The sequence below is a fragment of the Lepidochelys kempii genome, chromosome 3, assembly GCF_965140265.1.
Source record: "Lepidochelys kempii isolate rLepKem1 chromosome 3, rLepKem1.hap2, whole genome shotgun sequence".
Lineage (NCBI taxonomy): Eukaryota > Metazoa > Chordata > Testudines > Cheloniidae > Lepidochelys > Lepidochelys kempii.
In genome coordinates, this window is record NC_133258.1 from 97,619,239 (window position 1) to 97,644,077 (window position 24,839).

Here is a 24,839-nt window from a genome sequence, read left to right on the forward strand (position 1 = left end):
AGCCAATGGGAGCTGCGGAGTCGGTACTCAGAGTAGGGGCAGCACGCGGAGACTCTCCGGCTGCCCATGCACCTACAGGCTGCAGGGACCTGGCGGCTGCTTCTGGGAGCCGCACGAAACTAGGGCAGGCAGGGAGTCTGCCTTAGTCCTGGGTTCCTGCTGTGCCATCGACCAGACTTTTAACGGCCCAGTCAGCAGTACCTACCAGAGCTGCCAAGGTCCCTTTTCGACTGGGCATTCCGGTCACAAACTGGATGCCTGGCAACCCTACCTATCTCACTTTCTGTAAACTGGTAAGGGCTAGGACACATCTTTACTCCTAGGTAGCTCTTCTTGGCTATTTCCAAGGTCTCCTGACAGGTCCACATGCAGGGACTTCCCTCAGGGTCTTACCTCATATTCCCAATGCTGAGCCAGGCCTTTCTTTATATAATCTTCCGCAGGCAGTCACATAACAATTGGTCAGGTAACCCCTTGTCTGTTTGGTGACTACATTTCCCACCAAAAGGGCCCAAAAGCCAAATCAGGCCCACTGGGTGTATATCCCAAAGCCCAGTGTCTTGTTACACTATTTCTTAGTTGTCTTGTCAATTCCCATAGTCCTCCACAAGTGGTATTTCTTTCCTCCTTTCAGTTGTTTTAATAATTAATACTATATTAAAGCACAAAAGATAAAGAGGAATATATATTAAAAATTACATTACTCAGTTAAGATTCCAAATCAGTGGCCAAATATTTGAACTAAAAATTACAAATATCTTTCGGCAATGGCAGAAAAATTGGAGCTGACATCTAATCCTTGAGCCTCTGCATTCACTTGGGCGACTCAAAAAGAGAGTGTGTGGCTCTGTCAGACTTCCCTTTTTTTCTCCCAATACCCCTATGCAATGGCCCCTCAACCTCTTTTGGGGCCCAGCATTTTATAACACACATATCCTTAAACCACAGCTTCAGTCTTAATTCTGAATTTCCTTGTTTTTATGTGCATAAATCCATTTTATTTTAGACAAGGTTTGTCAATTTCTAACTAAATGGAGCTATTCTCATACCAATATGGATAGGGCTCCCAAGCTTTTTGCACAAAGAGTTCTGAATTTATATTTAAAAATATAAATAATAATAAATATACCATAAACTGAAAGGGAATTTCATCATGGATTTATGGTGGAAATGTCACTAGCTCCTTTAATGATTTATGGATATCACCAGAAGACATTTCATGAAATTATATACTTGTATAGTGCATAGCTTATAATTTATTCTTTTATATATTTATAAGATGGCAGACTTTACAGAATATTATGCTTAAAAATAACACAATCAATTGATCTGACATCAGAATAAGTCATTATTTTAGAGCATTAAATTTGCATTGAATTATGTCACAGTCATAAAGAAATTGTAATTCCCAAACAGTGTCAGTTGAATATTGTCCTGCATGAATTTTACAGGAAAGGCATTTACTACATCAGTTTTAGTAGAACAATGTTTTAACGGACACCAGCTACTATAAAATGATTCCATATTGCTTCAGTTTTCCTGCTACATAATAATGAAAGTATCAACAGAATATTTTCATTATTATTAAGGATACACTCCATGGTGAAGGCTGCATGGAAATATACACACTGTATAGAGACATAGGTACAATTATAGTACGAAGAAATCCTTTGTTGTACAAAGAAGGTAATATGTACCAGCAAGAAACTGATAACATTTACTCGGGGGTAAATATCAGCTTACAACACTTTCAGTGAAGTGCTTTGTGGTTGTGAAAATAGCATCCAAACCCTATCTATCCACATTTCACTCAAGTATCTGATCTTTTTGTTCTTGTACATGGGTTCTTGACCTGGAGGTACTGAACCCTATGGGGGTTGTGAACAGATGTCAGGGGATCACAATCACTATGCCTTTCTCATACTGCTAAATGGGAGGAGGGTCCACAGCTTCATGAGTTGGGATGCTAGGGTTTTCATGGGACAGAAAAGATTGACAACCACTGTTCTGGTGTATATAGACTATGGCTGCAGGCCTACAGAAGATTATAAAGCCATAAGATGGGGGTGGGGAAAAGGGACAAAAGAATATGGAGAAAGGAAAAGAAACTGAGTAGGTAAGATGAAGGAAAGAAGAGAAAAAAAGGAGTGGAAGAAGGTTAAAAGGCAGCATAGTGAAACAGGGAATGTACAAAGAGAGAAAAAAGGAGACTCAGTATACATGAATTACTTTATGAGTAACTTGCTGATTAAATATGTAAAAATTAAAAGATGTAAAGTTTCAGAAGAGTATATTTAAGAAAAAACCCATCTCTGTTACCCAACATCAGTATTTGCAATTTTCACAGTATTTACTATAGTAAATACATAGATTAGGATTTGACAAACTCTCTCTTTCTGGTATAGGAGATTACAAGACAATATGATCTGGAAATTAATCCAGCTCCACAGAGAAATTCCACCTAATTTTCCAATACAAATTCTAAAAATGGAAAAACTGAGGAATTTATTAAAATGAAAAAGATTTGAGAGAAAAAACTTAAAATGGTCACTCAGGGAATCACAGAACAAACTCCCACCACACAATTACTACCAGTACACAGTTCCAAAGTACTTTCTGAGGTAAACAATGGGAGAACAGAGAAGATGGGCATGGCACTGTAGAAGTACCCTTTTCAATTTGACCATTGATGCAAACAACATCCTGTAATGGAGTCAGCACCCGCCTCTCGCAAGTGCCCCTTTTCTCTGGCTGATAATGCCTGCAAACAGTTCTTTTCACAGGGTAGTGCCCCTCTGGCCGATGGTTCTCTCATCAGGTCTTCAGCAATTCAGCCCTCTGGCCGAGCCATACTATCCCCCCTTCCGGGGTTTACAGTCCAAGTTCTTATCATGGTCCTGGTATGGGGCCATGGCTCTAAGGCTTCTTCCAGAGGCACTGCCTTCTTCAACCAACCAGCCCAGGCCCATGTCAGTACCCGCAGATGGTGGTGTTTCAGCAGGCCTCCCTGGGCTCATCTTCAATCAGACCAGTGGGGCACTTCTCGGTAACCTCGCTGGCCTGGCCAGGTTCTGTGCTCAGTCCCCGGGGGCTTTAGCCTGCCTGCACTGACCTTCCATTGGTCCTGCTGCTCTTCAGCAGCCTTCCCTGGGGCTTCAGTCCGGTTTGCAGTGAGCTCTCCACAGTGATCTATCAGTGGTACCTGGTGTTCACTCCTCAAGCTCCACACAGCAACTGACTTCTCTGCTCTTCTGCTTGTCTTATATAGGGCCCTTCTGGCCCCAGATTGGCTGCTCCATCAGCCCCTCTGATTGGTTGTTCTTCTGCAGCCACTCTAGGCAGCTTCGAGGACTTCTCTCTGCTCTTATTCTGGGGAAGGGTGAGGCAGGGCAGTGAGGTCTCCAGCAGAGGGCGTCTGGACCTAGTCCACCCTGCCACACATGCACATGACTTTAAAAGACTTCCTAAATCTGATACAAAGAACTGTCAACTTTGGACTCAAGGTACAGGGTTAGACTGGGAGGAAGAGAAATTGGAAAAACTGTGCTGTTGCAGTTTCTGACTTCATTAACATAAAGCTGGAATAACTTTATAATTGGTTTCAATTAAGATATATTACACCCTGTAAAGGAGAGGGGAACTCACGTTAACACTAACTCCAATGTAAACAAGGTCACCGATCTACAGGTGGGAAGATTCAGAAATTCAAGTGTTTTGGCAAGCACCAGTATCATTTGACCAGAGTGACAAGATTCAGTATCTTCCTTGATCTCAAAGCCTTCATACTCCATATTCCCAACAATAATCCAAAAGTTAAATGCAAGGTGAGGTTTGTACATGTTGTAGTTCTTTTGGCCAAATTCTGCAAATCTAACTGACTAAAGGGTATGAGAAGAGGATAAAAGGATATCTTGAAGAGGCACCTACTCAGCAACAGGGAATGACGCTCAATTCACGTGGGCATAGCATCATTGCTTTATTGATTCTCATGCAATACAGCAACCATAAATCCCTATACTAAAACCTAAACATATCAATAGTTCCCTCCAGTTTATATTTCTCACCACCTACAAAAAACTTAACACTACATTTGATCTGCATAAAATATTAAAATTCTGTATGTCTCAAAAAATTCCTGTATATCAATCTCTGTGGCTCTCCACAACTCCTTGTATTCTCTAGTTATACTGTGAAATACTGCAACCCTCTCTTCATTATTGCACTGTCTGAAACATCATTTTTCCTGTTTGTTGGAAAAACTGAATACATGCTAAAAACGCACAAGTGCTCCACCACATCCCAGTTTTGATTGCAGTCAGCATTTACACAACTCACTTCACTGCTTGTACACATATACAAACACAATGCACTTGTTTCAGTTTTCTCTTTTATGTATCTATGTTAGGGTTGTCAAGCGATTAAAAAAATTAATCAAGAGATTAATCGCACTGTTAAACAATAATAGAACACCATTTATTGAAATATTTGTGGATGTTTTCTACATTTTCAAAGATATTGATTTCAATTACAACACAAAATACAAAGTGTACTGTGCTCACTTTATATTTATTTTTGATTTACAAGCATTTTCACTGTAAAAAAACAAAAAAAATAGTATTAGGTGAACTGAAAAATACAAGTATTTTAGTGCAATCTCTTTATCATGAAAGTTGAACTTACAAATGTAGAATTATGTACAAAAATCTGCATTCAAAAATAAAACAATGTAAAATTTTAGAGCCTGCAAGTCCATTAAGTCCTACTTAGACAAACAGGTTTATTTACATTTGCAGGAGATAACGCTGCCTGCTTCTTGTTTACAGTGTTACCTGAAAGTGAGAACAGGCGTTCTCATCGCACTGTTGTAGCCGGTGTCACAACATATTTAAGTGCCAGATGTGCTAAAGATTCATATGTCCCTCATGCTTCAACCACCATTCCAGGGGATATACGTCCATGCTGATGACTGCTTCTGCTCGATAACAATCCAAACCAGTGCGGACCGATGCATGTTCATTTTCATTATCTGAGTCAGATGCCACCAGCAGAAGCTCTGTTTTGGTGGTTCAGGTTCTGCAGTTTCCGCATTGGAATGTGCTCTTTTAAGAATTCTGAAAGCATGCGCCACACCTCGTCCCTCTCAGATTTTGGAAGGCACTTCAGATTCTTAAACCTTGGTCAACTGGTATATCTATATTTAGAAACCCATATTGGTACCTTGTTTGCGTTTTGCGAAATCTACAGTGAAAGTGTTCTTAAAATAAAAACATGTGCTGGATCATCATCCAAGTCTGCTACAACATGAAATTTATGGCAGAATGCAGGTAAAACACAGCAGGGGACATACAATTCTCCCCCAAGGAGTTCAGTCACAAATTTAATTAATGCATTATTTATTTAATGAGCGTCATCAGCTTGGAAGCATGTCCTCTGGTATGGTAGCTGAAGCATGAACGGCATATGAATGTTTAGCATGTCTGGTACATAAATACCTTGCAATGCCAGCTACAAAACTGCCAGGCAAATGCCTGTTCTCACTTTCTGGTGACATTGTAAATAAGAAGAGGGAAGCATTATCTCCTGTAAATGTATATAAACTTGTTTGTCTTAGAGACTGGGTGAACAAGAAGTAAGACTGAGTGGACTTGTAGGCTCTAAAGTTTTACATTGTTTTGTTTTTGAGTGCGGTTATGTAACAAAAAAAATCTACATTTGTAAGTTGCACTTTCATGACAAAGAGATTGCACTACAGTTCTTGTATGAGGTGAATTGAAAAATACTATTTCTTTTATCATTTTTACAGTGCAAATATTTGTAATCAAAACAATATACACTTTGATTTCAATTACAACACAGAATACAATATATATGAAAATGTAGAAAAACATCCAAAATATTTAATACATTTCAGTTGGCATTCTATTGTTTAACAGTGTGATTAAAACTGCAATTAATCACGATTAATTTATTTAATCACGATTAAGTTTTTTGAGTTAGTCGCATGAACTAACTGCGATTAATTGACAGCTCTGATCTATGACCTTACATGTACACACACACACACACGATAAACTGTTTCTTTCTCTATTATGTGTACAGAATTATATACATTATTCAAAGTTTGTATGTCTTTTCTAGTGTCTTGAATTGGCAGTTAATCAGCTAAAGTTATGGAAACTAAGCCAGCTCTATTTCCATACAATAGTTTTCATCTAATTAAGGAACTATAGTTCATGCTGTTTTAGTTCCATATTAAGATTCATAACAGACAATCACTGAATAGCTTGATAAACATCTGAATCTGTCCTTTGTTTCTCCTCATGTAAGTAAGGCTGTCTTACTAGGGGACTTAAACCAGGAACTTTAAGAAGGAGGTCTCAAAAAATTACATGTTCTCTTTTTTTAAAAAGTCAGCTAATAGATAACGTGTGCGCTATATAACATGTAACATATTCTGTTGAAGCTATCCTGAATTTCAGGTAAAATATTGCAATGCTGAACTGAATATTTAAATATAAATGTACAGAATAAGTTTCCTCCATTGAATATTCTTAAAAAAAAAAAAAAAAAAAAGTCCTTAACTAATACCACAAAAACTAACACCTTGTGTCCAATATGAATATATTTCATAATTAAGGAAACATTTTTATCGTACATAAAAGTTATGCACGGTGGCATGGGCTAAATGTTGGTCCGTTTCAGTTAGTTTTTCAGAATAACTACTAAAATATTTGAAAAGCCATAATTTTGGGGGCAATTTAACCTTCTTATAACTAATTAATAGACCAGCAGTGGCCAAAGTGTGGCTCGCAAGCCACATGCGGCTCTTTTAGTGTTAAAGTGAGGCTCGCAGAACCCCCCATACTGCCCCCACCATTTTCCATCTACCAGACTGGGTGGGGGCAGGGGAGCTTGGGAACTCTGCCTTGCAGCGAGGTGGTGGGGTAGGAGCTTCTGCCCAGCGGGGAGTGGGGTCACAGGGCTTCAGCCCTGTGGGCTTCTCATTCTGGGGTTCAGGGTTTCAGCAGAAGAGGGACTGAAGCCTGGAGTCCTGTCAGGCGCCTCCTGCACAGCTGAAGCCCCAAGCTCTGGCCCCTGGCAGGTGTGCCCCAGTGCTCGGTCTTCTGAAGATTGCTGTATGTGTCTTAGAAGACCAGTAAGATTGGCCACCCCTGTAACAGACTGTGACCTTTGTTCATCAGAAGACATATTTTAACTCACCAAACCATTCCCTCCCGCTCCTTTAGATTAAATATAATTTCTAAAATAGCATTTGTGCATACCATCTTCATCTGTTTGAATAATGGTCTCCTCACTCTCCTTTCTCCCTTCAGGATTAGTTAGGATCATTTTGAGGCTGACATTTGTGTAAGGAGGCAGGTGATCCACCACATGCTGGGGTGCTTTGGGGTCCATATCCAAGCAGTCCGCTTTGTTCTCATTGTGACCACGGAAGTAGTGGTAGCAAATAGTTACATTGAAAGTGTGACATCGAGTAATATTGTAACCCAGAGACTCCCAATCCACTGCAATGTGTCTGGCCTGGATCTCAGCAATCTTCAGTGTTTTTGGTGTTCTCATGGGCTCTAGAAGACACAGAATATAATTGAGATAACCCTGTTAACGTTTCCCACATTCACATTGACTTGTTAAGTGATACACTTAGAAATGTCAAAGCACCAGAGATACCCAACAAGTACAAACTCATCACTGGAAAAAGTGACACCCCTTGCAAGAAATACCCTAAGGTGAAATGCCACACATTTTCATTTCTCTTCTGCTCTCTTCTCTGTAGGTTTTAATCAGTGATTAAGATTTACCAACATTAAAAATAAAATGTTAATTAACAGTGCTAACAATTCAAAGCATTTAAGAATACAGAAGGCAAATTCAGGAAGAGTGACCAAAAGGCCACCACAGCTGTTGTTGCTAACTTTCCCCTATCTCCCCTTTATCGTTTTTTAAATGAGTAAATTAGATAATATATCATAGTGGTGAAGAGTCAACATGCTCTTCGGCATGATTTATCATGCCACCAAACTATGCTGTATACTAATTACACTAATTGCTGTACTAAACTAGCAGTTACAAAAATGATGCAGATATTCATTAACGTTTATTATTTCAGTAATGATGCTATTAATTCAAGCAAGAAAGCCAAGAAATATTACAAAAACACTTTTGGGTGTTTACATCATATTCTACCTCCTTTTACCACCCAATACACTTTGTCTGTGCATAGCTCTGAGCTAGTAATCAGTGCACCATCACTCAAGCTCAACTGTTATCTGCACATGAACTTCCACTCAGCTAGAAATTAACAGCAGAACATGGGATACTTGGCTGGGTTGCCATCAATCTATCATTGTCTCTCCAGCGCATTCATCCCTCATGCAAGACTAACTTTTATAGTCAAACTTAATTAAAATGATTACACAATGAAAGTCATGACCATGAATATATATACACTAGAGCTGCACTAGAAATTTACCAAGGGAATGTTTCTACACTCAATATGTATTTGCTTGCCAAAGAAAATAAAGCAAGCTCTAGGGTACACTTTAACCTTGTGTCTTTGCTGATTCTAGGTGAAAACAAGAGAGAATACACATATGTGAAACACAGATTTTTCTTTTTGGGGTGTGACTGTCCTGTGTAATTTTCATTTATGAATCAAGAATCTCAAGCAGGCAAATGTTCTGTAGAAAGCACAGATGGCATATCCAAATGTGTGAGAGTCTCAAGGAATATACTCTATTCAGCATGCAGTTTACAAAACAACTGCAACCAAACTACTTAATTTTCTTTCTCTACACACACCAAGTTATGGATTAAAAGCCACACAGTTTTCTTAATATTTACATTAACCCATCACCTCCCTCTTAAATCCACTATGAGCTTGAATTTACAGATTACTGTGTACACACACGTGTGTTCTCTTCCACCCTTGAGTACTGAGTTACTACCAAATTTGTGGTAGTGGCCTTCTGAACACGTTGCCCAATGTGACAAAACTACTAGGGTTGAGAGAAATCATTTAATGGGTCTATGGAGATCAGATGGATGATGGAGGGATATAAGTTTCCTTTGGAAAGTGAGCCCTGGGTGTTACTTGTCTGCTTATCTATCTGAAAAATAGTAGTTATAAAGAAGGGCAGTAACTTGATAGTTTCTCAGGATACGCCTATGCTATAAGCTTTGCGGAAGGGGTTTTTCCATTGCTGTAATAAAGGCACCTCCACAAAAGGCAGTAGCTGGCAATGTCTATACTAGGGCTTAAGTCAGCCTAACTATGTCTCTCTGCGGGGGATGAATTTTTCACACCTCTGAGCAACACAGCTAAATTTACCTAAATTTTAGGTGTAGACTAGACCTCATAATGGGATGGTTCAGGGTCAGTGTTTCCCTTTCACAGGTGCAGAAAATCCATATTCCAATGTTTTAGGAGAATATAATCTCTAAAAAGGAAAAAAAAATACCAAGTCTTTTTAGGCCAGACATTTTAGACTTAGACAAGGTGGGTGAAATAATAATCTTGTATTATGCCAACTTCTGTTGGAGAGAGAGAGACAAACTTTTGAGCTTACAGGTGACCTGAAGAGGAGCTTGTCTCTCTCAACAGAAGTTGGTCCAATAAAAGATATTACCTCACCCACCTTGTTTCTCTAATATCCTGGGACCCACATGGCTACTACAATACTGCATACAACTTTTAGATTTAGATTTTTAAGACAGACCATAACAGGAATAAACATCCCTATGCACTCAGATTGAGAATTTGAAGTCTACAGAAATAAGCGGAAGATTGTGTAATTAGACAAGTTTTGTTTTATATATCATTTTCTCTTCTACAAATGATCCCACTGTTCTCAATTTTCTTTTTCCTATCCCAAGCCCCCATCCTGTGCTATAAAACACACATTTCTAACCTGCTCCATGTATTAAATTAATATAAAAAGAGCATATGCACATAATAATATAGGATAGTTGGTTCTAAAGATTCAAGCCTTGCATGTCTGAGAATCAAGCAAAGCCTTAAACCAACCGGTGATGGGAAATGCACTGATTTTTTATTTGGTTTCCTCCAAGTCAGAACCTTAATATGGATTCACACTGTGTTACATAGGATTTTTGAAACAAACAAACAAAAAATACGTGTTGTTAATTTTGAAAAAAATATTTTACAATCCTATGCAAATTTTACAAATATGTGTCAGTATCAGAGGAGATATTAAAAAGCATCCTTTATCCACCTGTCGAAAAAGGAGGAATAAGATAGGAAGCATGATCTAGCTTTCTCACACGCACTCTCATCTTTGGCAGAGATTAACCAATTCTGCATGACTGAGATGGTAATTAAAGTCTACAGAGTCTCTCAACAGCTTTGGTAAACTGTGCCAACTGTCCCACTGCTGCTAAAATGATGCTTTAAACACAATTTTACTCTTGCCTCTGAAAAACATTCACAACAGGGCTCTCTAGAGGTAAAGTCCAATTGTTTTAAACTGCTGCACCACAAATTCTCCATCTGTAAGACCCTGGTAGAAAGTAATCTTCCAATAATTATTTTCCTCAGACAAAAAGCTATTGAATTGCTTGGTAAGCTTCAGGAAACTCGCTGCATCTCATTACAAAAAAAAAAAAAAAATTACATAAGAAGAAGAGGAAGCTCCCTCCACACCCATACTGCCATGATGTACTTCAGAGTTTTACTTTCCCCCAAAATGTTATCTTAATTCTCCTGTAATTTGTTTCCAACTGATGGTTCTTTTCTCAGTTAAAGGTATCCTTTCAGGAACAGCAGTCCAAGCCAGTGTGTGGTGAGGTGTGTAGTAATTATTAATCTCATCCCTTGGTGGTTGTAATTTCCCTTCCTTGAACTGTCCAATCATAGCTAGAACTGCTTTGTCTAAAGTGCATGAATGTCACTCCAGAACTTGCTCCTCTGTTATATTAGGTTATACCAAAGTGGTATCCCATGCTTAACATGAATGGAATAAGACTCCCTCCAGAACACTCCTAATTTCTTAATCAATGAAATGAAGCTAAAAGAGTAACAATACACAGCTCTTGCCAGTTTCAAAGCACAGTACAAACATTAATCTTCACACCACCTGGCCCTGTCAGATAGGTAAGTATTATTATTCCCATTTGACTACTGAGGAAACAGACACAGGGAAGTTAAGTGACTTGCTCAAGACCACAAGGCAATTCATTGTCAGAGCCAGGAATAGAATTCAGATGTACCTGGCTCCCCGCTCTGTGAGATAACACTGGCTAACAATAGCAGTGGCACATGCACCAAGCTTAGGTTTCAAATACTAATTCCCATTGGAAAAGATAACTATCACTGCTCCTCAATGTCACTTCGTTAAAGGGGATTAGAAAGATTTTGCTAAAAGAAGAAAAATATTAACTGAGTATCTATGCAGAATTAAGGACAAGTAATTTGAAAAACACCACCTTTATGTACTCATCCCCTTGAGTCTCATGTTACACCTATCCTCAAACTTTAGGCACAGGAACAGTTCAAATTTTTAAAAGAAAACTTTACATGAAACAATTTTAATTCACCCAGTGTCAATACCCATCCACACTTCCTCATCTCCAGCTCAACTTCTCCCTTCAGAAAAAAATCTGAGTGAATAGATAGATCTTGCAGCATGCTCTGAAGGACAAACTTGAGAGTCTGTTACTCCAAGTCTGTTTCACTGTTCAGCAAGCCTCCCTCCACAGAGAACACTGTTCCCCCAGTCTGACGTGAAAACATCTAGGGGCCATGAATCCAAGTTGACTGTAACTTTCAGATTTAAAATGAGAGAGAGAGAGAGAGAGAGAGAGAGATGTTCTTTAAGGCCCTGATTTAGCAAGGAACTTAAAGGATGTGCTTAAGAACCTTAGTTGAATCAGGGCCTACAACACTTATCTGTCCAGTACTGAATTTTGCATCCAAGATTTTCCTAACAAGGACCTAAACAAATCACAGTTAACAGAGTGCCATTTCAGGTGACTTGTGAATTGTCAAGAATCAAAATGGGATTTTCAGATGCAGTAAAGTGAAGGTGAGAAACTATTTCTCAAGTATTTGGAAAATTGTTATTTTTAACTTTGTACAAATTTGGGGTTCATTATACTACTTTGCAATCTCAAGCTGTTGTTTACGTTGTAAAGCTATAACAAGGGACAGTATTAATTTTTTTTGTTTTTGAGTTTAAAATATACTTTAAATCAACCAGTTAACTATTTGGAATTTTTGGCATTAAATCTTGTTTTTAACATGAAAACGTGGGGTTTTACTCAAAAGTCATTTTTCCGAAAAACTAAAAAAATTAATTAAATGCATTTCTTACAGGGGACAACTCTTCATGTGGGGCAGTGGCAAAGGGCTCAAGTGGCTCATTAGATGCTGTATGAGGAGAGAAAATCAGTTGGCATTTGAAAGATTTCCAAGTTAACTGATAGGAAGCACAGTAAATCTGAGTATTTTGATTAGCCAACGGCATACCCTTTTTGGTCATTACTGTGACAGGAAATGTGAAGGATTTTATTTTTAACTTTAACTCAGGGAGAGCAGAGTGTGTATGGGGAAGGGAACTCTTCATGTGAGGGGTTGGGGGAAGTTGGATTCAATACTAAATCTAGATTCAGATTGGGAGAGAGGTAAGTGCTCAGATACTATGGTGCCAGGGACCATGTAATAGTTTAGACTAGACTAATCCTTGACAGATCAATCTCTTTTTTTTTTTCCATAAAAGGTCAAAATACTCCCTCTAATCACCATTGTCTCCTTCAATATCACCCCCCCTCCCACACACACTTTTCCACCATTCCACCACCCGGTCCTTCCTTGACCTCCACTCTAATAACATACATGACTTCTCAACTACCTATCAACCCCTATCTGCACACTCTCTCTTCCACCTCAAGGTCTGTCTTCAATTTTGGCTTAACTTCAATACGTGCTGCTTTGTCTCCTCCTCTCATGCTGTTGAACATCTCTAGAGAAAGTTCCATGATCATGTGGACTTCCTTCACTAAAAATTTATTCTGCCATCTTCCTGCTCAAGCAGCACTACTTTCTCCACTCCGATTCCCATGCTGGTAACGCCAGCTGTCTATTCACGGCTTTTGAGGACATCCTCAACCTTTCCCTCATTCTTCCCCACCTTCATCTTGGTCCTTGTCAACTTTTTCAGTGATAAAACTAAAATATTCGACTGACTTCCTCACCTTTTTCTGCTATTCTGTCCTAGACCTTTCACCACCTCCCTGAAGCAGCTCTCAAAGTCCTAATAATCTTCCTGACTAAACCTCACGGCCTCACCTTCCTTGACCTCTCCTACATTGGTGGGGAATGCACAGGGCTTCATCCTTGGCCCCTCTAAATCTTACTGATCTCTAGTCAATCTTACCTGCCCACAGGGATTCAACCACCATGTTTATGCTGATTACTCACACATCCATCTCTTCACTTCTTACCTCTGACTCTAATTCTGCATCTCTGCGTGTCTTACTGACATTTTCATGTGGCTGTCTTGCTATTAACTTAGTCAGATCAACAGGTCATCTTCCTCGCCCCATTTCTGTTGTCAACATTGGAAAGACCACCATTCTCTCAGTAACTCAGGCCCATACCCTGGCCGAAGTCCCCCATTTCTTTGTTACTCCTACTTGGTATGTCTTGTCTTTGACTGTAAGATCTTAAAAAGAACAGGAGTACTTGTGGCACCTTAGAGACTAACGAAAGCTTATGCTCTAATAAATTTGTTAGTTTGTTAGTCTCTAAGGTGCCACAAGTCCTCCTGTTCTTTTTGCGGATACAGACTAACACGGCTGCTACTCTGAAACCTGTAAGGTCCTAGAGGTAGAGATTGTTTCTTACAATATATGCACAGGACCATAGGGTGCCATTTAGGATCTCTGGATATTACAGGAACAAATTAATAATAGATCATCACCCTCCCCATTTCTAACTGAATGGAAATATGATTCCAAATAATAGGAACAAGGTGACTATACACTCCGATAAAACAGAGCAGATTTTTAAGATTTGTTTCAATACTACAATAATGCATGTTTTATAATAATTGACAAGTGCAGTCAATGGCTAATTTACTTAAAACAAATACTGATCTCCAGTTCAAAGGCTAAACATAGTCAGGAATAGCAAACCTGAGAGAGAGAGAGAGACAGAGAGAGAGAGACAGAAAAAAAAGTCTGTACATTTAAGCTGGCTTTTCAATCCATGTCCAAAACTTTACCAAATAAAAGAATTACACACATAGGACCTTCACGTGCAACAATTTATGGATCAAGAAGATTTAACCCAACTTTATAAGATAAAATAAAGAACAACTTCAGTAATTCTCTAAAGGTTAATAATAGAGGGATAGATGGCAGGAAGAGACCGAACCTGTTGACCCCCAGACACCTCTCAATAGCAGGATGATTTAATAAGTAGCTTGAGAACAGATGGAATGAAATTCAATTTCTTTAGCACTTGATAAGCGACACGTGATATGACAGGTCAATATCAGTGCCTCTTTGTAGAGATTATCTCAATTTATTCAGAGGTAGTTGTGAAAACAAAAGCTTTCACAGCTACAAAAGAAACAAGGGCAGCGCATGCATTTGCCCAGAACCAATTTTTAATGATAAAACTTCTTATCCTGCAGTCAATCAGAGGGGGGAAAATGCCCCCCCGCCCTAAAAGCTGTTTTTAAAGATGTACACAAAAGAAGGATACTGAAGCATGACAAGTGCTTTGCCACTGTTGCCATTCATCAGAAATCCTAAAGGTTGATTGCAATGCACAATTTCAATTCCATTTATCTGAAAAAACAAAAATGAATTTTCTGACCAGAAGATAAAACACACATAGTCTGTGTGAAACTGAAAACAACGAGACATATTTTATAGCAAAGGTAAACTCAGATGAAAGAACTGGGCCCCCTGACCCTTGAGTGAGAGGGTATTCAATGCCCCTCCTCCCCGAGGTTTATTTCTGTTTGTGTGACATTACAATCAAAAGCCAGCTAAAAATTTCTACACACTGAAGCACAACATGTTGCATAATCACTTCGTATTCCAAAATAATGTTAACTATTATCCATGTTAACTCTTATTAAGCTAATGATGGCTTGGGTTGACTTGACTCGAGCCCCGAGTTTGTATGAAACTGGAGGACTCTTGCTACTTTGAGAGTGGGGCTAGATACATTACACAAATACACACAAATTGCTGAGACAAGACCAGTGCTGAGGGCTGCAAATTTTATTAAATTTTTTTTAGCACCTATTGCCATGGCTGCTAAGACCTTTGAATACAGACAGTGACGTACAAAAAACGAAGATTGTACTAAAACTCTTAAAACACAAACACAATTTTTAATTGACTAACTTAAAGTAATTTTTTTTTCTGATAGAGCCCCCTTAAAATAGTGTGATCTGACATTTTAAAAGAAGAATTACTTTTTTAATTTTGATGGGTTTCCCTTCTTTTGCTGATAGTCTTTTCAGCAAAGGACAGTGGATAGACTCAGGAGCAACGCAACCACATTTTCTTAGGCTCTTCCCTACTTCTCCCTCTGAGCATCACCTATCTGTCCATTCTTTCATCAGTAGCACCACTGAGGTAAGGCCTCCTGAAGTTTAAGCCTCTCCTTGGAAACTGCTGAGGAGTCACAGGGAGTACAGTATACAGCTGCCCTTCCAACAGCAGCCTGGCTGAATACTGAAATTAGCTCCCTGAATGAAGGGGTATAAGAAATAAAGAAGAGGTTTACTCTAGCTGCCACCATGGCACCTGTTGCTCTCTGGTTTTGTGAGGGGACCCAGAAAAATAAAATACCTCCTGGTCCAAACTCAAACTACAGCTCTGCTCCTGTAAACATCCTCTGCAGAGCAAGCCAAGGGACAAGCATGCAATTGAACTCCCCACTTCAGAGCACGGCATGAATGGTGTCATTATTCTAGTGCATGAGACAAGGAGTGTGACTGATCAAGAGGATACACAAAGTGCTGTCAAATGTAAAATGTAAACAGAAAAATCAAACAGTTTTACTTCCCTAACTTGATTCAGCATACTTATAACATTAGTAGACAAACCGAAACAAAAACGTAGACAGAAATGTGATTGAGAAATTGACTGTCTCTAATCATAAATTAAAAAATAAATTCATCTTGCAGCATTCCCCAAAAGTCACTAGGTTAGAGCTATTATGAATGTCAAAAGAAGACCAAATGCCAAAGACAGAGTGTCAGGGAGAAAGTGTGCACCACTAGAACCCTCATTTGGCACGAGCAGTTCAGCACTACGGATGCGTGTAGCCATCTTTGGGAATGGTACAATTCAGACTCTGTGTGTGCGTGTCTGAGAAAAAGAGCAAGCACATATGCTGGGACATGCTAAGACTAGGGGTGGAGCCCATATTTAAGTTATGAATAAAACCTAGATGTCCTAACTCAGGTGCTCTGAATTGAAAAAATACTACTTATCTTTTGTTACAGTGAAAATATTTGTAATAAAAAATAATATAAAGTGAGCACTGTACACTTTGTATTCTGTGTTGTCATTGAAATCAATATATTTGAAAAGTAGAAAAACATCCAAAATATTTATAATAAATTTAAATTGGTATTCTATTATTTAACAATGCGAATAAAGCTGTGATTACTCACAACTTTTTTTTTTTAATCTCGCGATTAATTGCAATTTTTAAAATCATTTGACAGCCCTAGTTTTAAGATATTAAACCTGTCACTTATTTTCCTTTTTTAAGAGTGAATAGGTAATATTTCGTATAACCACGTCTGAGTGTTGATTCATGCCCCCCAGCAATTTTTCCATCAAGCCTACCCTGAATTAAAACTCTGACATTTGTATATCTTGGGCCAAACTTTACTCTTATTTAAGTCAGTGCAAACTGGAGCAACTCCAATGATTTCCATGAGGTTTCTCTGACTTACACTAGCATGAGAGCAGAATCCAGATCCCGGTTTGCATAAAATTTTTCTTTTGCCAGAAAACATGTGCTTAAAAATAAAAAGCATTATATATTTATTTGGGAGTGAGTAACTAAATCAGAAGACAAGAGAGGCCTCAAAAGTGTGCACTGAGGGTGGGAGAGAGAATAAATTATACCACATTGTCCAGTATAAAGTTATATCTTCCTGTCATATTTGTGAGCACGTTTCTTAGACTCTTGTTTTGTGTTCATAATTCCATCACTAGACTCACCACTGGAGGTTGAAGCAGACACTCTGCATAAAAATGAGTCCATTCTGCTGCTTATCACAAAACAGAAAGAGCAATTCACTCTTAAGCAAATGAGGCCTGGGCATAGGAAGGTCCTACGTGGTGATACTAGGGCAGCACAGACACAGTGACTTACAATGATTCTTTATCCTTGACTGCCCACAGGGTACTCAGGGTGGCATAAAAGAAGATATGGGGCTCCCCTTAAGGATCTTACAAGCCATTGCAGAGTCTCATCTCAGAAAAGACTAGCACAAGCTCCCATCAGCTTGAACAGAAAAGATGCTCTGATGATAAGGATCTTCTGCATTCAAGTCCCTCAGCTGGTTGCTTGCATAGCTGGATGGTGCAAATGGCCAAATTGGCACCCACACAGCCACCTCTGCACAGCCAACCTGTCCGGACCTGCTCTACAAATGCCACACCAGGAGGTTTACATTTCGAGCTACAAAATGGAGGTCCCCCCCACATAGTGAGACCTTGCATGTCTGGTGCATGCAAGATCACATTATGCAAAGGTTCAGGGGCAGACGGCATCATCTTGCCCCTTGTATCTGCGACTCCATCTGCTGATGGCGTGACCTCATTTGGAGTTGCAACCCACAGCCTGGGAACCTATGAGATAGAAGTACAATCGTCAAAGAAACATTTCTGGCACAGTCTCTTAACAACTTATGTGCCTTTTGATAGGAGGCTACTAGAGCCATTTTCTTTCTGCCTCTATTCCAGACCAGCCCTGGTAATTTAAACCACCACAGTCTCAGTAAACGTCCCAATAACCAAGCCAACACATTCATAAATTATTACAGTCAGCGTAGCTCCAAATCCATCACACTCAGCACTTTAGAAAATCCGGACATTTATTTGGGTGTCTAAACATGAAGATGCATATCGGTGAATACAAATACTGTATGTTAATATCCATATCGTACAGGATATATTCATACATACCAGGGGTTCTCAACCTTTTTCTTTCTGAGGCCCCCCCAACAGGTTATAAAAACTCAGTGGCCCAGCTGTGCTGCAACAACTTTTTTCTGCATATAAAAGCCAAAGCCGGCGATAGGGGGTAGCAGGCAAGGCTATTGCCCAGGGCCCCATACCACAGGGGGCCCCGAAAAGCTAAGTTGCTCAGGCTTCGACTTCAGCCCCAGGTGGTGGGGTTCAGCCTCACACAGTGGAATTTTGGCTTTCTGCCCTGGGCTCCTGTGAATCTAACGCTGGCTCTGCTTGGCGGACCCCCTGAAACCTCTTCACGCCCCCGGGAGGGCCCCGGACCCCTGGTTGAGAACCAGTGATGTATACCAAGTGTGAAAAATACACAGAGAACAAATAAATGATGGTATTTATCGTGTGCTAGCACTATAGATTTATTTTGTTTCAAATGAAGGTTATAATTTGAACGCATGAAAATCTATGAGCTCTTTTTTTCCTCCTTTCCTTCAGGTAACTCACTTATTGAGTCAACTTACAAATTTCTTATTGACCACACACCTGTGGGACCCAGAGAAAACATCTGAATTAGTACACAGATAATCAGCTGTAATATAGTAGTTTCAGAAGCACTGAGGGAATATTTAATATGTTTTGGTACACTTCTTTTCACATGCAAAATGCTACTGTCCTCGTTTCAGAGATATAGTACAGAGACAAAAAAATAACAGCACTGATGACAATTACTTGTTCTTTTCCTTTTGATGGTATGTTTATTCTACTACCTCCATAGATGATTAACAATTTGTGTATCCTTCACATGTAATCAATAGCTGTGAAGTCTTGTATTAGCTTTAGAGATTAGACATCCCTTGATAATAAATTCCATCGATTGCAGTTTAGCTGCAGAAATCCCAGTATATTTTTTGGAGTTTAAATTAAAAGGAGATATATAGCCTACAAGGAGTGGAAATGCCAGCATGATTATAAGGTGTGACCTCTTTAAACTCATTCCTCTAGAGGAATAAGCCCTATCTGGTATAATAAAACATGAATCAGCATGTCAACAGGCATCAAGCTGTGACAGTAAACACAGTGAAATTGTGACCAAAAGCATTATAAAACTCCAAAGAAACCTGCCTAGGACTGTAATTAATACAGGCGTCTTGAAAGGATTAATTGTCTACATTCATTTGTAAATTACAAAATTAACAGAGACAGAAAAAGTTAACCCTTGACTTACAAATACAAGATCTGTGGCTATATTAACAGTGAATTCAAGAGTCACCTTTCTAAAAAATACACATTTTTAACAACTGTAACTAGTACAGCTGCGTGAATACTACACAAAAAGCCTGCACCAACATTTGGTTGAATATGAACTTCCAATTTCTTGGATAATAATCATGATGCCTTTCCAATGAACATTCTCACAAATAATTTTTTTAAAGAATATTTGTGGAAAGCTCAAATCTTTTGAATATTGGTTTGAACTTGTTTAGTTACTGTAGTGGCAAGACCTACTACAGGAGTTCTTCATGGACCTCTTGAAATCTCAATTTCTTTCTTCTGTATAGAAAAGTTTAAGTCTTCCAGTCAAAGAGCAGAAATACCACCACACAACTTACGTGATCAGTTACACACCATGAACAACAAATAGTCAAAAATTAAACACATAATGGTAATGGAAGCATATAATTTGCAAACATCAGCAATTTGCCTTGTCCAGTATTGCCACCCCCAATAGTTCAAAAACAAAGAGTTCCCACCTCCATCCTCCCCAAGATTGGCTAAAATCATAAGTGTTTAAAAAGAAAAAAGAATAAATTATAAGTGAGGCTCTGGGCCAGCCTTCCAACAGCTGGGGGCAAACAACCTACCTAGTATTAAGATGGATCTGGATAAACATATGAATGGGATTATATGATGGGATTTCCTGCAACAACAGGAACTGAACACGATGACCCAGTCTTGTTGTTTTGCTCTGCCTTTTCTGCTTTTCAATCTCTCCTTGCCACCAATAATGTGTGTTCAACATTTACAGGTTTAAAATTCAACTTTAAATGCATACAAAATGTGCACCTGCAAAAATGTAGACCTCAGCTTCTCCCTTCCACTGCCCAGAACTTTCCCAGCCCCAGCTCTCCCATATTCCACAGCAGGCTGCAGCAGATCCTGATTACCATGGGGCTATCCCCTGCCTCTGGCTTTCAGAGGTTGTGGCTATGTCTGAGTTCCTACGTCCATTAACTCTGCCTTTCTGTATTGTGGTGAGGCTGCTGTTGTGTTACTCTGAGAAGGCAACTGCATTGTGCAGCACCAGCTCCCTGGCTCTGCCCTGCTCAAGCATATGTCCACATTGCAATTGGGTTGTGGTTGCAGCACACACAGGCATACCTAGCTAGTGCTGATCAAGCAAGCTTACTAAAGGTAGCAGTTTAGCTGCAGCTGCATGAGCAGCAGCATGTGCTAGTCACTTGAGGAAAAAGCCTGACCAGAACCTGGGTTCACACTCCGGCTCTTAGCTCATGCTGCTGTGGCTTCACTTACGTTTTTAGCAAGGTATGCCAATCAAAGCTAGTTCAGGTATACCATGTGCTGCAATCACATCTCTGGATTTCAGTATCGACATATCCACGGAAAGTAAAGGGAGAGCTGGGCACTGCAGGCAGCTGCCAGAACAGTCTCTAATGGCCACAAAGGGAAACTGCAAGCATCTCAGGCAAAATATTAGCGCTGTCTGTGTTTTATCAAGAGAGCCTCACAAACAAGTGGCTTGATATCATGGAACTCATGATAATATAGCGAATGTTGCCAACACTACATGTCTCATTCCATTATTAGTGAATTTCTAGTGTATTTGAATCGGAATGTGCATTATACAAATAGATCAGAAATAGACAGGACACATGAAGTGCTTTATCATCCTTCTATGCTACTCTGTCCTACTGAAAATCTCAGTCTTCTCCTCATGGAATTCAGTTCCTCTGAAGTTGGGATAGTTCTTATATCTAAATTATAGATGAACAACATATGTTAAACAACATCTGGTAACAGGCCACTATCAAGATCAAGAATTTTGACTACGTTAAAGTCGCAATATGATGTAGGTTGAATAAAAACAGGATTTAAAAAATATGGAAAAAATCAGATTACCTAAATCAATTTTTTTAATTTAAATGAAATTCAGTTTTCCTTCTAAGAATAAAAATGTTTAAAATTATGACAGCCTAGTTTAAAGCCCAAATTTACTTCATTCTATTAAGATCATTTAAATAAACACACAAAAAGTAATATGCTGCATCAATAAGCCTTGTTGGTACATAAATGAACAACACAGCAGTTCCGTAGACCGTACAAAAGCACAGCTTTCTATTTCTTATTGCTAGCTGCTTAGCAGCAGTTAACTAAAATGATCTGGCACTGGGAATGACAATAGGTGTTTTGCTGGCCAAGGCACAAAAAGGTTTCAGATCGCCCACCCCTAGAACTGATCCTGTTTGGCATGACAAAATTACATTCAAAATTTGTCCTTGATAAATAAAGCAGTTAAGTTACTGTCATCACCTTTCAAAACACAACAGAGGAGAAAGCATGGATCAATATTTGCCAAATGAAGAAGGGAGAAAAATATCCAAAGATGTCCAAACCATCCTGAAGAACCACAAAATATTACATTTGACAGCAACCTTTTAAATTAAAATGTTAAAAAAGTTAATTAATTGTGTTGCTAAAGAGCTTACCAGAACACAGAATACGATCAGCACTTAGATTAAGAAAGGTTTCAGAGTAACAGCCGTGTTAGTCTGTATTCGCAAAAAGAAAAGGAATACTTGTGGCACCTTAGAGACTAACCAATTTATTCGAGCATAAGCTTTCGTGAGCTACAGCTCACTTCATCGAATGCATCAAATAAATTATGCTTAAATAAATTGGTTAGTCTCTAAGGTGCCACAAATACTCCTTTTCTTTTTTAGATTAAGAAAAAAACCCTGTTTATTTTCAGTTTTTAGTTGGTTTGTTTTTAGTTTGAGAAAGAGAAGCTAGCTTTGGCTTTTTCAAGTCCAAAATGTATTGGTATATGAAGTACAAAACTAAGTTGCTTCTCTTTCTGGGAGCAATAAGAAGATGGGTCTGAGACTCAACGGACCTGGATTCTATATGTGACTACCAATGATGTATTGGGTATGTCTACACATAGTTAGGAGTACACCTCCCAGACAAGGTAGCCAGACTCTCACTAGGTCTGCTCAAGCTAGCACTCTACAAATAGCAACGTGAACGTTATGGCACTGGTGACAGCTCAGGCTACCCACCTATGTTTGGATCCAGAAGGTCCTGTGTCACAACATCCACGCTGCTATTTTTAGCATGCTGGCTCAAGAAGAGTTAGGCTGAATATGCCTATGTGGCCTGGGAGGCACATTCCCAGCTGCAATGTGGACATACAGTGTCCTTACATAAATCACAACCTTCTCTGTGGGAATACTTATCTGCAACAGGGGATAAAACTAGAGCTGGGTAAAATATTCATTATGGAAAGAAATCTTTAAAATTTGGAGATTAATAAAAATGTTTATTAAAAAGCATTTTGAACTGGACTGGTTGAGATTGGTCATGATTCATATGGAATTGGTTCTTATTTCCAATTGCATATGATCAGAAATGATGAAGAAACCTTTCTGGGAACTGGGACCTGATTCTGGAAAACCACTACTCATCTGAGATGGCTTTTCTCATACTGAAAAAGGCTTTCCAGGATCCAATACATAAGTTCCTAATTTACATCATGAAATGGGGTCCTTCTGGGAAGACAGCAGGTCTCTTAGAGCAAAGTCCCATTCACAGAAAGGAGATATTGAAAATGCTAAAGGGGATTTCTCTGATGCTATGGAAAACATAGTATATTAATTATTTAGTAAATACTTAGCTGTCTAAAGCATTATAACAAATTATTAGGATTTTCCTTTAAGTCAGCCAGTGTTTCACAATTTCAATGCTTTTTGTCAAAGGAGAAACTTGAGAAAATATAAAAATCTCCTCATCCCTATGCAAAAAAAATGTAATATATTATGTAAACTTAATTTTCTCTTTGCAAATACACTGAATATTTCTATTCTATGCCACGATCCTGAGATATACAAATGCTACTGAAATATGACTGAAGAATATTGTCAATCAGCCAGCATAACCAGATATAAAGTGAGATCAGCAGTTTGACATGCAGCAAAAAAGGGGTGTAAACCCAGCAAATTTTCTGAAGTACTGGAAGGAAAACAACCTTAGTTGCTGCTGATTCTTGGTTATTCTCATTTTAAAATGAGTTGTTTTGTATAAATGTGATTAATTCATGAACAATTGATCTTACTTTAAACTGAAATATAGAACAGATGGCGTCATTAAATTCAAAAACAACAAACTTAGTTTTCATTCACATGCAGACCTAAAGGATTAGTTCTTTAATTGCAACAGGAGTCACTACTGTTTACTATGTGCTTACTTATTCTAGACAGCACTGTTCAAACTGTCAATCACACCATGATTTTACCCTATTTTCCCTGTCAGTGAGGTATACCCAAGCCTTACCGCCCTCTTTCGCGGCACCTCGCCCTGGGAAATAGCTCTCTGAGAAGAAAAAAGAGCAGTGAGTATTAGACCTCAGGCTTGCCTTGAAAAGTGCTCTGGGAGCAGCCTCCAGCAACTAAAAGGGCTGGGGATCAGCAACAGCCAATCAAGGCTCAGCAGGCCAAAATAAAAGGAGCTGCCTGTTCTAGCAAGGTAGTTCCTGGCTAGAGCCAGTGGAACGAGGAGCGGCACTCTGTAGGCCAGAGCCTAAGGAACCAGGCCTAGGCCCATTGCTGGTCACAGTCGGTGGCAGGAGTTCAGGAGGAACCCTGCTGATTCAATTCTGGAGAAAGGATTAAGCCCCAGAAACGTGAGAAACCAGTTTATTTATAACTGACCCTGAAGGACAAAGGAACTTCCTCTGTTTGTGTTTATTCTACCCCAGAAGGGGTTTGGACTGTGTGACCCAGCTGGATAGCCAAGTCACAAAAGACACAAGGCAGTTAACAGCCTGCAGGGGGCGCTGGAATTGAAGAGAACATAGCACTGCACCTGAATGAAGGGGGCTCTCAAAGTCGTGAGTGCAACTCACCATATTGCTTTAAAAAATAAAATAAAATGTCATATTATACTACTACGTGTCTTGGCTACACAGTTATAACAACTGTTCATTGATATTCAGCCCAGCACTATCATGGTAGTAATCTGGGATGGTGTGAATCATGCTTGGCTGAGTAAGTGGAGCATTATTGTTATTTTTTTGTGTGTGTTGTACATGTTGAATCCCTGTCATCATAAAATCACAAAAGAATGCAAAAGAAGCAAGCAGTCAGTTAGTCAAGTCAAGGCCACAAAAGTTCACGCAGTACAATTTGGAAGCATGGATTAATCACTGGACAGCAGCACACGTCACTCGTAATAGATTTACTACTGAGAATAGTAAATGCTTAAGAATAAAAGGGGCAGCAGTTCTTCCTTTCTGCTTATTGCTGAAAGACTTCAAAATGCTATAAGATTACTTTTAGCTAGCACTTTTTTCTTTAACATTTTTTTCTGCTTCTAAATATTAATTATTTGCAGACTGG

At 39.1% G+C, this 24,839-nt stretch overlaps 1 protein-coding gene across 9 annotated transcripts in view; it reads right to left on the reverse strand.

Moving 5' to 3' along the window:
• The window catches only part of PTPRK (protein tyrosine phosphatase receptor type K), a 583,649-nt gene that overhangs the window by 119,430 nt on the left and 439,380 nt on the right, over positions 1-24,839 (reverse strand). For all 9 annotated transcript variants that reach the window (XM_073337267.1, XM_073337266.1, XM_073337264.1 and 6 more), the window contains one exon: positions 7,284-7,586. In XM_073337267.1, the coding sequence (XP_073193368.1) occupies positions 7,284-7,586 (303 nt within the window). The remainder of the gene's footprint in view (positions 1-7,283; positions 7,587-24,839) is intronic.